General features: G+C 36.3%; 1 protein-coding gene across 2 annotated transcripts in view; it reads right to left on the reverse strand.

The window, feature by feature from the left end:
• The window catches only part of LOC101889032 (protein pellino), a 104,837-nt gene that overhangs the window by 16,628 nt on the left and 69,227 nt on the right, over nucleotides 1–18,982 (reverse strand). For both annotated transcript variants that reach the window (XM_059118107.1, XM_059118111.1), the window contains exon 3: nucleotides 6,259–6,351. In XM_059118107.1, coding sequence (XP_058974090.1) covers nucleotides 6,259–6,351 — 93 coding nt within the window. The remainder of the gene's footprint in view (nucleotides 1–6,258; nucleotides 6,352–18,982) is intronic.

An 18,982-nucleotide genomic window follows, 5' to 3' on the forward strand; every position in this document is an offset into this window, starting at 1 on the left:
GGTTATTTCTATATTAAAATAACGTGGATATCACAATTTTGATATTTGGATAACGCGGAAAAGGTCAGTTTTAAATTTGGATAACGTGGATAAGATAATTTTGATATTTGGATAACGTGGATAAGATTATTCTGATATTTGGATAACGTGGATAAGATAATGCTGATACTTGGATAATGTGGATAAGGTAATTTTGACATTTGGACAACGTGGTTAAGGTTATTTTTAAATTTGGATAACGTGGATAAGATAATTTTGATATTTGGATAACACGGATAAGGTTATTTTGATATTTGGAGAACGCGGATAAGATTGTTTTTATATTCAGATAACATAAGTATGATATTTGGATAAGACGGATAAGGTTATTTTGATATTCGGATAAAGTGGATAAAGTCACTTTTATATTTGGATAATGTGGATAAGATAATTTTGATAACATGAATAAGATACCTTGGATGAAGGGGGATAACGTAAATTTGATATCAGGATAACAAGGATAAGGTAATTTCGATAATGAAGATAACATATTTTTGATATTTGGATTACGTGAAAAAAATATTTCTAGCGTGGATGCGCGTTTTTGGCGTTCGGTGAAAGCGTGAAAGCGTGAAGAGAGCACTTCAGCTATATTTATAAAATGAACGTAATATTTTTACTTTAAAGGCAGGATATAATTTTTTCCCCTTTCCACATTCGGATATCACGGATATCATCTATTTAAATTTTTGAATGATGTGAGAGAATTAATAACCATATCTATTTCGACATCTTCAATGCACTGCATATCTTTTGATCTTCACAAACGCTGTGTTCTCCAGCGATCAGCGATCTTTTTTTTTTTTTTTTTGCAAATTTTAAATCTTATCACAAGGACATTTTGTGTTTGTTGTCGTTGTCTCGGTTTAATCGCATTAACCTCTTATCGCCACAGTTCATAGCATTGAAAGCGTGTTGTTGTTGTTGTTCTCTGCCTTAATACATATGTATTTATATAAAGAAGTCATTAATATATTAATTATATTTAAGCGTTCAAGATCGACCAGAAGACAACCATATCGGGCATGACTTAATTGAACGGCCAACCTCAAAGTTGTTGAATGAAATTGTTGTAATAATACAAGTTGAAGTTCGCAGCAGCAGCGATAAGTAATACCGACACAATGGCGTTGGAAATGATGATGAAGTTAGCAATCGCGATGTTTATCGCAGCAATAAAAGAGCCATTTGTAAGATGAGCAACAAAAGTAAATGGCTTCAATAAAGCCGCGATGTTGGTCTGTCGGAGTCGGTCTTCCATCGAGGCAATATTAAGAAAGAAAAAAAAGATCAATGACTTTACTGACTTTACTGAAAATGACTGAAGAAATGAAGATGGGTAGAGATAATTCAACATCAAGGGAGGCCTTAATCAGGTATTCTATCGCTAGAAACACTTAAGGTATAAAAACACGTTGATCATACCTTGATGTCATTCTATGGGTATTCCATGCACAGATTACTTTCAGAAAGAATTTCTATCTAAGATATTCCAAAGTATAGAAACTCCTCCTCCTACTTGTCTTAGTGTTCATTAGCCTGTTTGAAGATCAATTTCAGTAGACCATAGAAAAAAATAATTATTTCCGAATTATTGAATTATAATTAATTATTGAAGTTCGTAATGGATACTATAGCCTATGACAGAAAATTACCTGAGCAGGTCCACGTCTTCGTATAACCCCCATATAACGGTACCTCCCTATTTTCGGTATTTTGATGATTTCAGCAACATTATTTACCGGAATTCTTTCAAATTTGGTAATGGGTACTACAGCCTATGAAAGAAAATTGCCTGTGCAGGTACAAGTCTTCGTATAACCCCCATATAACGGTACCTCCCGATATTCGGTATTTTGATGATTTTAGCGACATTATTCACCGGAATTGTTTCAAATTTGGTATTTGAAGTTCGTAATGGATGCTAAAACCTAAGACAGGAAATTGCTGTGCAAGTCCAAGTCTTCGTATAGCCCCCATATAAAGGTACCTCCCGATATTCGGTATTTTGATGACATTATTCACCGGAATTGTTTCAAATTTGGTATTTGAAGTTCGTAGTGGATGCTACAGCATATGACAGAAAATTATCTGTGTAGGTCCACGTTTTGGTATAGCCCCCTTATAATATTACCTCTATATATTCGGTATTTTGATGATTTAAGCAACATTATTCACCCGAATTGTTTTAAATTTGGCATTTCAAGTTCGTAATGGATACTACAGCTTACGACAGAAAATTGTCTGTGCAGGTCCACATGTTGGTATAGCCCCCATATAATGGCACCCCCCTATATTGATGATTTTAGCTACATTATTCAGCGATTTTTTTTTCAATTTTTGCATTTGAATATTGTAATGGCGTATGCCTATGCAGGTCCACGTCGTCTAATACAATGGCTACATTCGGCATTTTTAAAATTTTAACAGATTTTTTAACGGACTATATACTGAATATCTTCTAGATATTTTCCAAATAGAGAAAGCATTCTAGAGGTCTTATAGCTAGGTGACCTAAGAGAGGTCGATAGAGGAAGAAAATCTTCCAAAGGACCTTCTGAAGACATTCTATAAAGAAAAAAACCTTTCAAAGGACTACTATAGATGGAGAGGCTTTCAAAGGTCTTCTATGTAAAGAAGATCACCTCTAAATTTTGTGCATATAAAATACCGAACAGAGTTCTTTCATTAGAGGAGATATTCCAGATGTCATTTATAGGTCAAACATTTTTAGAAGTTTTTCTAAAGTATAAAGACCTGCGCTAGAGGTTTTTTTTTGTAGTAGAACGCTTCTCAAAGGTTTTTAATTGTTTTAAAGATGAAGAAGCTCCTTTGTATATTTGCAATAACTTCTAAATGAGCTTCAGATACCCTTTCTGAAGTTTCTTTAGATTCTGAAGTTTCTTTAGGGCTCTTGTTTGCGATGGGAAGTAATCTAGGGAAACCGGCTATAATATAGCGATCGTTTAACGGAGGAAGTTCTTTTTATTTCCTTTTTTTTTTTTTGGAAAGAATACCATTAAAAGAATCCATCAGGTCTTGAAGATCTCAAAGTACTTTTCCCAGGTTTTAAAACCTTCTGTGGCTAAGGTAAATTTGGATGATAGCAAAAAATGTCGGAAATAGCATCAAATGTTAGAATAAGTTTAAATTTGTTCGATTTGGTCACCTTTGGCATGAATTATGGCTTTCAAAAGGCCAATGAAACCGTCACACGGTGCCTGAATGTTGCTCTGCGGTATTTTGGTCCATTCCCGGCGAAGCGCTGGCTTGCGGATTGGTATCTGGAGATTTTGGTGGCCATTGTGAGCTGGAAATGAAGCGAGGAAAATCATTTTGTAACCATTCTTGGGTGGTGCAGGCTGAGTGCGATGGTGCTGAGTCCTGTTGGAATGTCCAAGTTCTGCGGTCAAAATGTTTGCGTGCCCAAAGCTTTTATACACCCTCCAGAATATTTTCGCGATAATATTCGGCATTTATTCAGATGCCACGGTCGACGGTCGGCTGTTATTGCGGCCCACACCATCACCATGGCCGACGCTTGAGTTCTGGTGGCCAACCAAAGGTGCACATTTTCAGCTGACCTCTTTGGCAAGTAAACACGATCATTTTGTTTGTTTAAACAAGTAAGCAAAGGCTACAGTCGAGCGGGGCCGACCGTTGAATACCCTACAACACTACAATAAACGATACAGTTTATATAGGCGAGATACTCGAAAGAATTCCACAAGATATTGTGACAAATAATAAAAGAAAACCATCAGGTTTCGTTCTCTAATTTTCGAATAATAGCAACTTAAACTAATTTGCCCATTTCCAATTTATTGGTAGATGTTGCACGTAAATGGTCTTCCTAGATCTGGAACCAATATTTCTCAAAGACCCATAATCTCTCAGAAGTGGCAAAACATTAACATTTATTATTGGTTTTTGACTGAAACGCATCTATATGAGATACAGACATTTGACTATATTCTTCAATGAAATCAGCGTTAATGAAATAGTCAGAAGTGCGTCTTTCCTGTATTTGTGAATTCTCCAAGAAGTCACCGTAATGGACATTTTCGTATTTTGTCGACAAAAGTTGGCAAACTATTTCACACAGTGAATATTTTTGGATGGCCATCCAAAATTGCTTGGCTTTTGCAATGTCCGGTAACCCCCATACAAATATGCCTGAGGATCTGGCGATAATTACGACCGGCTGACAATTTTGCAGTTTTTTTGGTCCATTTCAACCCCTAAATATATGGCGATCATCTCCAAAAAGAGTAGGCTTCTATTCTGACCCTCATCTTATCCCCATGCAAAATTTTGTAAGGATCGGGCCATAAATGCGATCTGTATATGATATATTGATATCCTAACTACTTAGTTTTGTTAGCTGTAGAAATATTACCAAATGTTTAATTCAAAATGAAAATATGCCAAAAATATGACAAAATTGAAAAAACATGAGAAAATTTACAAAATCAATATTTTCATCTTCAGAGAGATGTTTTTTATGCGATATTTTAGGCGTTTTTTCTTTCCTGCCAAGAGGCCATTCTGAATTAATGAGAACTGTCGAAATCAGTTAAGCCGTTCTCGACATAAAATAGATCTTTCAAGCATATCTTCTTTGATAGACATATATATCGCACATATTTTGCTATATATTCGATTTGTTGGATCTTAACATCAATGTAAAGATCAGAAGTAACCTTGTCATGGCTTTGTGGTTTCGCCGGGATTTAAAATATTCGCGGTTTAATGAAAAATTTTGAATTTTTTCAACAAAAAAGATATGGTCTATTTTAGCCGCTAATTATTATCCGATGACCATCCAAATTGGTAGGCTTCTTCCCCGTCCTAAACTCTAGCTACATGCGAAATTCCGCGTCGATTGGTCTATAATTGCGACCTGTATAGCTACTGCAAAATACGACATTTTTTCAGTATTTGGTCCATTTCAACCCCTAAACATTTGGCGATCATCTCCAAAAGAAATAGGGTTCTATTGTGACATTAACCCCACCTACATTTTAAATTTCGTGAAGATCGGGCCATAATTGCGACCTGTAGAGTGATTACAAATTAACATGGACAGACGGACAGACGGACAGACGGACAGACGGACGGACGGACATACATAGCTAGATCGACTCAGCTCGGCGAGCTAGGAAGATCCATATATACTTTCCTATATGGGAAACCAATATTTCGAGGTGTTACATAAATTCTGGCCCAATCAAACTTATAATACCCCCAACACATAGTGTTGTAGGGTATAAAAACTGCTGGACATCGAATGTTTTCTCATCGGAGATGGAGAAAACAAAATTCGACAGTTCACCACTTACGGCCAAACGAAGCAACTCTTAAGCTCTTTTGAGTCTATTTTCTTTCTGGTGCGGTGTAAGTTCTTGTACTTTTTGGAATTTCAATGGCTTCACCCCGAGCTCATTTTTCAAAATTTGCCGAATGGATCCATTTTTTCAGTTCACGAGCCATTTTTCGGCCACTGCGACGCGGGTTTCGATCAGATGAAGTCGCTTCTTTAATTTACGAACCATTTCTTTTGGTTTTTTTTTTTCGAAATATTGATGCAAAAATATTTTGGCATACAATGGAAATAGAGATTTCTTCTCTTTGGTGACTTATGGTAAAATTTGATGAAGAATATTTTTATCTTTCACGTCGACCCTCTAAAATGATGATTTGTTGGAGATTTTTGCCCAAACTCACACATAGTACGGCTTTAACCATAAAAGATGTTTTTAATAATAGCTGTTTACTTTTTGTTTAAACCGCAACATCCGGCCACATCCTAATGAGATATTATCTTCATAAAATATGAACCGTAATATGAGCTTCATAACCTACATACATTTTAGGATTCCGTTTAGTAGAAATAGGTGGTTTAATTCAATTACCAAAAATTAACTGACCCAGTGATAGAACTATGGCTTTGTTCATTGGGTAACTTTAACCACATTTCCAAATATGTTTTCAAAAACCATTAGCGATCAACTTTTTTCAAAACCGGTAATTAACCATTTTTCAGAAAAATTATAAATAACCACTGACAAAATATTCTGATGATGTTTGGATCATAAAAACCTCCCCCCAAGGGGTTAATGATACATTAACACTTTTTCATATATTTTTGTTAACCAAACTTTCAGTAAATTTTCTTCATTAAATCTTAACTTGAAAAAAATAATCAACTTTACTTACCCCAATATAACTAATTCGCCATATTTAACGCGTGGCTTATCGTGACCATCTGCATCGGATTCAGCCAATGTGGGCGATTCGGAACCGTCAGTGCTGCAAAAGACGAAAAAAACGAGAAACAGGAAAACATGAAAAAATTGGGATTATTAAGAAATTAAAGTTATAAGCCATTTGAGGGGTAAAGGAAAAAAGGAAGCAGAGAAGATGAGGATAAAAGATTATTCAAGAAGTAAAAAAAAAAAAAAACAAAAACAAAACAAATGGCAGGAAGAAATTCAATCAGGGTTAAGAAAAACAAACAGGCTTTTGAATCAATGAAGTCATACAACTTCATTCGTTCCATTCATTTATAAAGAACACAAGAGGGGGGAATGCATTTCTCTACCAAAAAAGGGGAAAAGGCGAAATTGATGCGCACTTTTTCAAAAACTCAAAGAGATATAAGAACAGGAGATCAAAAAAATGGAAGGATATTTAAAATTAATAAAAAAATTAAAACAGGCCGGGTCGAAATTTAAAATTTAAAAAAATCCAGTTAAGAAAGTCCTAAAGTCAGGCGGGATCGACTTTATGATACCCTACAGCTCTTTGCTAATTTAGTAGAGCTCAACATAACAATTAAACGATTTTATGGGAGAATTTAATCACACACGTTATGATCATAATTGTAATTTAAAGTTCAAAAGACTAAATATGCCGAAGCATTTGTATCTTTTAAATTCGGACTTGTATTGGATGAACATTATATATGGGAGCTATAGCTATATCTGAACCGATCTTCACAAAATTTGACATACTAGCTTCTAGATTCAATTCGGTTGTAAGTGCTAAATTCCATCCCATTTGGTCAAATATTAGACGTTTGGTGCACAATAAAAGGTAAATCGGACGAAGTTATATTTGGGAGCTATATCCAAAATGGAACCGATCTAGATAAAATTTAGCAAATGTATTTCTGGCCTGTATTTGATATATTTCCCCAAATATTGTTGTTATAGAGTGCATATTACGGCTGCGGTGGACTAAAATAACAAATCGGATGAACACTATATATATGGGAGCTATAGCTATATCTGAACCGATTTCGATCAAATTTGGTGTACTTATTTTCAAACCAAATTTCGCATACTAGCTTCTAGACTCAATTCGGTCGTAAGTGCCAAATTCCATCCCATTTGGACAAATATTAGACGTTTGGTGCACTATAAAATGAAAATCGGACAAAGTTATATACGGGAGCTATATCCAAATAGAAACCGATCTCGATAAAATTTGGCAAAGAAATTTCTGAGCTGTATTTGATATATTTCCCCAAATATTGTTGTTACAGAGTGCATATTACGACTGCGGAGGACCAAAATAGCAAATCGGATGAACAATATATATGGGAGCTATAGCTATATCTGAACCGATTTCGATCAAATTTGGCATACTTATTTTCAGGCCGAATTTGGTTGTATGTGTTATGTGATATGGCTGATATTACACGTTTGGTGCACAATAAAAGGCAAATCGGACGAAGATATATATGAGAGCTAAATCTAAATTTTGACCGATCATCTCCAATTTCAATAGGGTTCGTCCTTGGGCCAAACAAATGATTTGTGCAAAATTTCATCATCGAACTGCACTTTGTTTACAAAAATACATGGACAGACGGTCGGACATGCATAAATCGGCTCAGAATGTGATTCTATGCAGATCATCAAAAGAAACTATGGGTCTATCTCGTTTCCTTTTGCCTGCTACAAACAAATGCAAAAATACATAATACCCTGACCACCTTGTGGTGGTGGTAGGGTAAAATTAAAACAAGACGGGCCGAACTTTTAATGCCCTCCACCGTTTGGAAGGAACTTGAAATTTTTCAAAAAAAAAAAAAAAAAAAAAAAAAAAAAAAAAAAAAAAAAAAAAAAAAAAACCTACCATTTAAATTAAAACTCTTATATGGAGACTATACGAAGACGTGGACCTGCTTACGAAATTTTTTTGTCATAGGCTGTAGTATCCAGTACGAATTTCAAATACCACATTTGAAACAATTCCGGTGAATAATGTCGCACAAATCATAAAAAATACCGAGTATCGGAAGGAAAATAGAACGGAATGAGCTGAAATTATGAAATTTGGAATGAAAGTCACTATTGAAGTGAAGGATAGATGTACCGAAGAATCATTTGAAATTCAAATTTTAAGGTAACGAAAAGTTCTAAAATGGTACTAAACTTCTAAAATGGTACCATTTGGAATTATGTGAACGTGTGGGTATGGCTAAAAACTTGAAATTTGGTTTAAGAATCAAGGTAGTAACATAAGTTTGAAGTATGAATTGGTGCGTACGAATTGTTTTTTTTTTTTTTTTTTTTTGGAATTTCGTACTAAAATTGAACGAAAAGTACTAAAATTGAACGAAAAGTACTAAAATAGAACGTAATGAACTATAATTCGGAAATTTAGCATGAAAGTCACTGCTGGAGTGCAGGATAGATGTGCCGAAGAATTTTTAGAAATTCGAACTTTAAGGTTACCGAAAAGTTCCAAAATGGTACTAAAAATGTTTAAAATGGTACCATTTGGTATTATGGATCCGATCAGTAAAATATGAAATTCGTTGTGAAATGATACGACTGGAATCATCAAATTCGATACTAAAGTCTCGATACTGAAATGTGTCTATAATTGTACGAAAAGTACTAATTCTTGTATTGAGTTAAGGAATAGGGCTGAAATCCTGAAATTTAATATGGATGTCACTGTTGGTGTCTGGAATTGAGATATGGAGGTGGTTTTGGAAATGTGTCGTATAATTGTAGGAAAAGTACAAAGTGGTACTAAATCTGGTATTAAGTGAAGGAATAGAGCTGAAATCCTGAAATTTTTAAATGGATGTCACTGTTGGTGTCTGGAATTGAAATTTGGAGCTAGTTTTGAATATACGTACTATAATTATACGAAAAGTTTTAAATAGTACTATATTTGGCACCATTTGGTGCTATCGGGTGAACCGATAGTGCTTGAAAACGACCATTTGGTATTGGGGTCGCTGTTCATGTGTAGCCTGGACATATGGGCGTGGTTTCGGAGATGTGTACAATCATTGTACGAAACTAAATGATACTTAATTTGGTATTGGATGAAGGAATAGATAAAATTGTGAAATTTGGTATTTAAATTTTTTATGTGTCCTATATTTGTACGAAAAGTACTAAATAGTGCGAAATTTAGTATTGGGTGAAGGATATGGCTGAAATCCTCAAATTTGATATTGAGGTCACTGTTGGTGTCTGGAATTGAGATATGGAGGTGGTTTTGGAAATGTGTACTATAATTGCACGAAAAGTACTAAGTGGTACAAAATCTGGTATTGATTGAAGGAATAGAGCTGAAACCCTGAAATTTTAAATGGATGTCACAGTTGGTGTCGGGAATTGAATATACGTACTACGAATTGGATATACGTACTATAATTATACGAATAATTTTAAGTAGTTCTAAATTTGGCACCATTTGGTATTGGGTGAACCGACAATGCTTGAAAACGAACATTTGGTATTGGGGTCGCTGTTCATGTGTAGCCTGGACATATGGGGGTGGTTTCGCAGATGTGTACAATCATTGTACGAAAAGTACTAAATTTGGTATTGGATGAAGGAATAGATAAAATTGTGAAATTATGTGTATGAAAATACTGAATGGTGCGAAATTTGGTATTGGGTGGAAGGGTATGGCTGAAATCCTCAAATTTGATATTGAGGTCTCTGTTGGTATCTGGAATTGAGATATGGAGGTGGTTTTGGGAAATGTGTTTATAATTGTAAAAAAAAGTACTAAATGGTACTAGATCTGATATTGAGTGAAGGAATAGAGCTGAAATCCTGATATTTTAAATGGATGTCACTGTTGGAGTCTAGAATTGAAAGTTGGAGCTAGTTTTGGATATATGTACTATAATTATACGAATAGTTTTAAATAGTACTATATTTGGAACCATTTGGTACTATATTTGGAACCATATGTGTCCTATATTTGTACGAAAATACTAAATGGTGTGAAATTTGGTATTGGTTGGAAGGCTATGGCTGGAATCCTCAAATTTGATATTGAGGTCTCTGTTGGTATCTGGATTTGAGATATGGAGGTGGTTTTGGGAAATGTGTGTTATAATTGCACGAAAAGTACTAAACAGTACTGAATCTGTTATTGCGTGAAGGAATAGAGCTGAAATCCTGAAATTTGGTATGAATGTCACTGTGAGTGTCTGTAGTTGAGAAAACTAGGTGGTTTTGGAAATGCGTACTAACGTACGAAAAGTGCAAAATGTGCCATTGAGTGTTGGGTAGAGATGAAAATCGAAAATTTAGTATTAACCAAGAGTAACCTTGGTTTCTACAGTTTACATATGGAGACGTTAAACTAGTTCTGGACAGACAAATTGGGCTACTAAAATGGCTAACGCAAACAGTTCAAACGAATTTAAAATTGAACTTTTTGCTGATGAAGTAGCGGCCACTTGCAAGTCGACTATATTTCCGAGTTCTGTAAAATTTGGGAGTAGGGGATGGTTAAATCACCAATTTCGACCCTCTGTCCTGGACATCGGATGAGCAAGAGTTTCTATAAATTCCCTCTTAAGACCTCCACTCAGCGAATCTAAAATTGAACTTTTTGCAGATGAAGTAGCGGGCACTTGCAAGTCGATAATATTTACGAGTTCTGTAAAATTTGGGGGGAGGGGGTGGTTAAATCACCAATTTTGTCCCTCTGTCCTGGACATCGGATGAGCAAAAGTTTCTATAAATTTCCTCTTAAGACCTTCACTCAGCAAAAATTTTTTAAATTTCCCCCCCCCATTTTGTCCCACTGTGCAATTTAAGAATCTGTTGCAAAGTCCATGAGCCAAGCAAATGCACACCAACGAAAATATAAAAAGTTTAATGAAAAAAGTGGTTCAAGTTTGCTTGCAATTGCACTCAGCTGTCTTCGAAAAAAAAAAAAAAAACAGAAAACGTAGACAAGAATAAAATAAAATACCAGTGCAACAACAACAAAAATATCCAACAGGGAAGAACCAGAAACAAGTTAATTGCAGGTAGGAACTGAACTGAAAGCGCTGCACTTTACTCAATTGCAAGACGTCTTGCTTTTACCAAGCAAATCGGAGAGATCAAATTACTGCAAAAGGCAATTTAAAATAAAAGCAGCAGCAATTCAAGAAAATATAAGGAAAAAGGGCCTCATCCACCCCTCTATTCACTTTACGAGGGTTGTGCCAAAAATTGGTGTCAAGTACGCATTGATGACAAGTAAATGTTTCTCCCATCTCCCCAGAAAACAATTAGAAAATCTTAAAGAATTCCATATGGAACAAAGGCAAGTCAAGAAAAATTCCCACTCACACATTTGGCACAAGTATTGGTTAACAGAAAGCTTCCAAGACCCCCAGAGCGGAGCCAATAAAACATACGCCCGCCAATGAACCACGAGGGTCGTTATATTTTGCTCATAATGTCAAGTAGCAATTAAATCTGTATGTGAGAAGCTTATTAAAAATTAGATGAGGCTGACGAATAAGAGAAATCAAGGGAGAGGAGGGTGGAGGCAGGACAAAACAATGTGAAAGAAAGCCATGTATGTTGGAAAAATCATGTCAAGTACCCTCTATAAAACACCCACACGCATCAATGCCCACACACAATAGCACACACAGAAAGAGAGCCCCATAAATTCAGCCACATCAAGAACAGCAAATGAGATTAAATTAGAACTTAATTGAATGACAAAAAGCCCCTGGCAGGCAGAACTAGCTGCACTTTGAAACGTCCATCCACAATCCACAATCCATAATCATCATCATCTTCTTCGCCATCGCACAATATCACCATGACGATACGACAACTATGCTTAGGCATAAGTGCAATTAATTATAAGAGAAGAAGAGCAGGAGGTATTGTTTTCATAGAAGAGAAGAAGAGCAGATCAGGTCTTCTCATAGTTTTCTCCGAGAAGAACAGAAGAGTTTCTCATAAAAACCAGAAGGTCTTTCTCTTCCGAATACAGCAGAAGGCATTTTCCGAGAAGAGGAGAAACTCCTCTCACAGAAGCGCTGAATGACTTTTCCTAAAAGAGCTGAATGTTTTCTCATAGAAAAACTTAAGATCTTCTCCAACAGCTAAAGGTCTTCTCCTAAAAGAGCTGAAAGTTTTCTCATTGAAGAACTGAAGATATTATCCTAGAAGAATTGAAGTTCTTCTCCTAGGAGAGTTGAAGGTCTTCTCCTAGAAGAGCTGAAGATCTTCTCCTAGAAGAGTTGAAGGTCTTCTCCTAGAAGAGCTGAAGGTCTTCTCTTAGAAGAGCTGAAGGTCCTCTCCTAGAAGAGCAGATGAGGTCTTCTCATAGAAGAACAGACCAGGTCTTTATAGTCTTCTGTGAGAGGATCAGAAAGTCTCTTCCGAACACAGCAGAAGGTATTTTCCGAGAAGAGGAGAAACTCTTCTCACAGAAGCGCTTAATGACTTTTCCTAAAAGAGCTGAGAGTTTTCTCATAGAAGAGCTGAATCTCTTCTCCTAGAAGAGCTGAATCTCTTCTCCTAGAAGAGCTGAATCTCTTCTCCTAGAAGAGCTGAATCTCTTCTCCTAGAAGAGCTGAAGGTCTTCTCCTAGAAGAGCTGAATCTCTTCTCCTAGAAGAGCTGAATCTCTTCTAGAAGAGCTGAAGTTCTTCTCCTAGAAGAGCTGAAGGTCTTCTCCTAGAAGAGCTGAAGGTCTTCTCCTAGAAGAGATGAAGGTCTTCTCCTAGAAGAGATGAAGGTCTTCTCCTAGAAGAGCTGAAGGTCTTCTCCTAGAAGAGCTGAAGGTCTTCTCCTAGAAGAGCTGAAGGTCTTCTCCTAGAAGAGCTGAAGGTCTTCTCCTAGAAGAGCTGAAGGTCTTCTCCTAGAAGAGCTAAAGGTCTTCTCCTAGAAGAGCTGAAGGTCTTCTCCTAGAAGAGCTGAAGGTCTTCTCCTAGAAGAGCTGAAGGTCTTCTCCTAGAAGAGCTGAAGGTCTTCTCCTAGAAGAGCTATTGGTCTTCTCATACCGAAGAGCAATTGGTCTTCTCATACCGAAAACCAGCTATTCTTAAACGAAAATCAGTTGCTTTTATACTGACGACTTACATCTCTTACATATTCTATATAAGAAGACTTGCTGATCTCTCTGGAGGACCTGGTACTTACCTATGATAATTTCCGACCAAAAACTCTCCCCCTTTCCCCATAAATACCTCCTCATGTCATTTCCTTTTAGTCGTTACTTTTATCTGGTAACCCGTTTTTTTTTTCATTTCTATTTGATTGCCGCAATAATCGGTGGCACGCTTCTGTCAGACATTCGAACATAAATTAGTCTGCATGCAGAGAACAAGAACAATAGCAGCAACAACAACAACAAAAGCGTTTTACACAAAATCGATACAAAACAACTAGGGTTCTCTAAACAACCGAGGAGGGTTGGTCGATGGTGATGGCCACCCAGTGCAGACATCAACCCCAACCCCAACCCCATCATGTCATGCCAGTAAACCCTGGTGTTATTGTTGCTGCTACTACTTCTGCCACTGCAACAGGAGAGGGTCAACGATTACGTAGCCAGCCATTCCAACCATTGTTTCTGCACATGCAATAACTGGTGACATATTCCTCCTTCTTTGTTCTCCAACTACCCCCTCCCTAGTCCACAGTGGGCTACATTTTCCATGACCCTTAGCATTCACACTTTCGTTTTGGATAAAACACAGGCGCCAGCCAGCCATCATGTTTGTTGCATTTGGCATAGCTTAAAGTTAAATTAAATAAACGAAATTTATGCGAAATGTACGAATTAGAATTGTAGTGGTTGAAAAAAATGCGTTGGCGAGGGGATCAGGAGGAAAAAGAGAGGGCGACACAACACAAAATTGGAAATGTTATATGAGGGCTAAATAGTTTTTTTTTTTTCGTGGAGAACCTCTATTCCCTCTTTACATAGACCTACAAATATTAAAAAAGTCCAATGAATGAATTTAAATTCATATTTAAAAAAAAAAAAAAATCATGTTAAAATGCCTGAGGGTCCCTAAAAAATATTGTTTAATAAATGTAGTTTTGAAGGAGAAATATTGTTTAACAAATCCACACTAAAAGGTCTGAGAGGACCTAAAATAGATTATAAAAAAATCACTTTTAAAGTTCTGAGAGTTCCTACAAAAATATTCTAAAAAAATATTTAAAAAATTCACGTTCAAAGGCTTGAGATTCTGTGAGATTTATTAAAAAATAATTATAAAAGCTCCTGGGCCCATGACAAGCATTATTTAAAAAATTCAAATTTTAGGGTCTCAAAGTCCTTGAAATTATCTGAAACCTGAGAGGCCTAGAAAAATGAGAAATGTTATTTTAAAAACCAACCACAAAGGCCTGAGATACCCTGAAATATATTTAAGAAATCCACATTCAAAGGCCTGAGAGACCTTGAAATGAGTTTAAAAATGTCCGTTAAATGGTGTGAGAGAATTCCTGAAAATGATTTGAAAAATTCATGTTTATAGGTTTCAGAGACAAATCATATTATTTAAAAAATCCACCCTCAAAGGGTTGAGAGGATTTCCAATTATTGAGATCTTTTGACTATAGAACGTCATGAATTATGTCCACCTCTAGAGGACCTCAAGGAGTTGGGAAACACCTTCAAAAGCTTCTAGCCAAAAATGAACCGTTGCTTCTCTAATTAAAGGAGCATCCAAGAAGGGTCTTATTGGGGGTTTCGAGAAGTCCTTCCTGCGGTCTTGAAGATATAACAATACTATTGAAGATCTTCTAACTTTAAGCTCCCTTGGAAGTATTCTAGCTGTAGTAGATGGGAAACCCCTCCAAAGACTTTTAGCTATAAATGAACTGTTGGAGGCCAACATACTATAAAAACCGCTTAGCGGTCCTCTACTTATGGTAGATCCACTGAAGGTTTCTAACTATACAGCACCTCTCATGGGTCTTCTAACTTCGAGGGACCCCTTTATTGTATTTTAGCCATATTTAAAATTGCTGTACTTCCGGGAGGAGAACTTCAAGCTAAAGAAGGCCTCTGGGAGAAATTCATGATATTGAGGACATCTTGGAGCTCTTTTGGATATAGAATACCACTAAGAGTCCTTCTAGCTATAGGAGACTTTCGTTTAAAGGCCTCAGAGTCCATTAAAAATATTGTTTAAAAATCCAAACTTATGAGACCTAGATTCCTTGAAAATTTATTTAAAAAAATGCACGTTTAAAGGCCAGAGAGTTCCGGAGCAATCTTTTTTAAAACATTCACTATTAAAGGTCTGAATTTCTTTGAGATTTATTAAAAAAAAAAACTAAAAGCCTCAGGGCCCCTGAGAAGCATTATTTAATAAAAAAATGCAAATTTTGGGGTTTCAAACTCTATGTAGGTTTAAAGACTTGAGAGACCTTAAAAATATTATTAAAAGATCAGCGTCAGGCATGTTAAAGTATGATATAAGAAATCCAACTTTGAAAGACTGAGAGCTCCTGAAAAATTTGGACAAATATAGTCCCCGTTTAAAGGAGGATTTTCAATCATTGAAGTCTTTTGACTATAGAAGACATTTTGTTCGTCTGCCTCTAGGAGTTTGGACAAACTTCCTTGCAGGGTCTTCTAACTAAAAAGGACCTGTTGGAGGTCTACCAACTATAAATTCCCTCTTTGCGGTCCTCTAATTATAGAAGAACCACTGAAGATTTCTAACTATACAGCACCGCTCACGGGTCTTGTCTTGGAAGGGTCTTATTTGGGTATTTTAGCTATTTTAAAATAGCTATATATCCGGGAAGTCTTCTGACGGTCTTGAAGAAATCTATTGAAGGTCTTCTAGTTTGATGACCCTAGGACGTATTCTTTCTACCTGTAGAAAATGTAGAAGACGTTCTTCTAACCCTAAGGGATATCTTGGAGATTTTTTAACTACTGGACATTTGGTAGTTATTCTGGTTATACAGGGCCTTTTAGGGGTCTTCAAAGTATAGAAGACCTATTAAAGATCTGACCTGTTGGAGGTCTGCCAACTATAAAGACCCTCTTATAGAAGAAACACTGAAAATTTCTAACTATACAGCACATCTCATTGGTCTTCTAACTTTGAAGGGCCTTATTGGGGTATTTTAACTACATAAAATTGCTGTATTTCCCGGAGGTCTTCTAGCGGTCTTGAAGATATAGAAATCTATTGAAGGTCTTCTAGCTTGAAGATCCTAGGTGGAATTCTTTCTACCTGTAGAAGAAGGAGATCTTCTAACTATAAAGGATCTCTTGGAGATTTTTTAACTACTGGACATTTGATAGTTCTTCTAGTTATACAGGGCCTTTTTGGGGTCTTCAAAATAATATAGAAGAACTATTAAAGATCTGCTTGCTTTAAAAAATCTCCAGGAAGTATTCTAGCTGTAGAAAAAGAAGATGTTCTAACTATTTAGGCTCTCTTAGAGATTTCTAGCTTTAAAGGGCCCCTCAGAAGACTTCTTGTTAAGAAAGGATTCTGGGATGGCTTCCAGCAATACAGGACAACTAGGGGAACTTTTAGCCAAATAAAAAATACCTAGGAAGTATTCTAGCTGTGGACGAAGATGGTCTTCGAACTATTTAGGATCTCTTAGATATTTCTAGCTTTAGAGGGCCCTTAGGATGACTATTTGTTAATGAAGGATTCTGGAATGGCTTGCAGCCATACAGGATAACTAGAGGAACTTTTCGCTAAATAAGAACTCCAAGAGGTTTTCTTGATGTTAAGGACCTCTTGGAGATCTTTTGAATATAAAAGACCATTAAAGGGCCTTCTAGCTTTAGGAGACTTCTGGTAGGGTTTCTAGTTACCTTTAGGAGTTCTTCTGGGTGTGGAATACTTCTAAAATGTTGTCTAATTATAAAAGTTCTCTTGATAGATGATCTCTAAATGATCTTCTGATAGATAGATGATCTCTAAATGATCTTCTGAATATGAAATACCTGTAGAAGGTCTTCTAGCGATGGAATCCCTTTAGAAGGCATTCTAGGAGGTCCTCTAACTAAATAAAATCGCTGGAATAACTTCAAGTTAAAGAGGATCCCTTGGATGACTCTCAAGTATAAAGGCGATCTTATAGCTATAGATAACCTTTAAGCCAGAGAGGAGATCCAGGAGATCTTTTAGCTATACAGCCTAATTCTTGTATATTAATTTCAAGTTCAAGTGGACCCCCTGGATGACAACCAATTATATAAGCGATCTTTTAGCTATGGATGGCCTCACAGCTATAGAGGACCTTCAGGAGATTTTTTTTTTAGCTATAAACCGTAATTCTTCTACATTAATTTAGTAAAGGGTTCAGCCTCAAGTAAAAAACTACAATTACTGTATCGCTATTTACAAGTTAACCCCTTTTGCCAGGGTATTTCTTCATCTAGAGAAGGCAGAGAGAGGAAGGAATAGTCCACAAAGGTAGGATGGCTGACTGGTCAATAAATGACATTGAACCACATACATGTGGTGCCTTTGCATGTTACGAAAATAAGGATGATGTAAAATTTACAATACCTTTCGGTGGCTCATACCAAGAAAACAACAACATTAACGAACAATTTTGTTGTTCTCCACAACAACATCCAATAAATTTCTTGCCACAGCAATGACGAACCGAACCAAAATTCGAAATGCAAAAAGATCAAAAGGTTAAAATAGGCGCAGCCAGTTTGATACCTCGTTCGATGTGATAGGATGGATGACAACAGACATAGTCATAGCCTCGCACATACATGCATACACTTACATGTAGGCCCCCGATAAACCAAAAAAACGTCTGGAAAAAAACCTAAACTGTTTTAAAAAGCCGCAACAAAATCGAAACTGTAAAATAAAGGCTTGGCTATTTTCAACAAAAAACAAAAAAAAAAAAAAAAACATACAGAACAATCATCGAATGTGAGAGAGGAGAAGGAGGAAGGGAAGGTAGTCTGAAAACTGACATGACTTGTTCCATGAAAACTTAACTACAACAAAAAAACAACATCAAAAGAAAGAATCAACAACAACAAACCCAAAAACATATTGGCTGATAATCATTTGCGGTGTTACGTTTTTTTTTTATTTTGGGGTCAAAGTTTAAATTTAAAACAGCCAATGTTGCCGAACTGTTGTTGTTAGTACCAAGACAGCACATTACAACACGTTGCATGTTCGAGAAGACCTACAGAAGACAAATTGGTTAACTAAAAATAAAAAAATAGAACGCCATAAGAGTGACGAGTTCAACGGAAAAATATTGATGGCCATCGTGAAATTTGGTAATAGCAAAGGGTCACCTGCAGGTTTTAAAAGGGGGGTTATAACGAAGAAGTTTTCTATAAATGAAGACATTTTAATGACATTATATGACTTAAATATCTTTTGGAGGTATTCAATAGGCAGAAAACGTGGCTACCAGACCTGACCGAAACCCTCGTCGCAGTGGCCGAAAAAATGGCTCGTGAGCTGAACATATCGCAATATTCCATTCGGCATGTGTTGAAAAATAAGCTCGAGGTAAAGCCATTGAAATTTCAAAAAGTAAAAGAACTTACACCTCAACACGAAGAAAATAAACTCAAAAGAGCTAAAGAGTTGCTTCGAAAGTGGCCGAAAGTGGTGAACTGACGAATTTGGTTTTTTCCGTCACGGATGAGAAAACATTCTTAGTCCAGCAGTT

The sequence above is a fragment of the Musca domestica genome, unplaced genomic scaffold (assembly GCF_030504385.1).
Source record: "Musca domestica strain aabys unplaced genomic scaffold, Musca_domestica.polishedcontigs.V.1.1 1, whole genome shotgun sequence".
In the NCBI taxonomy this organism is placed as follows: Eukaryota; Metazoa; Arthropoda; class Insecta; order Diptera; family Muscidae; genus Musca; species Musca domestica.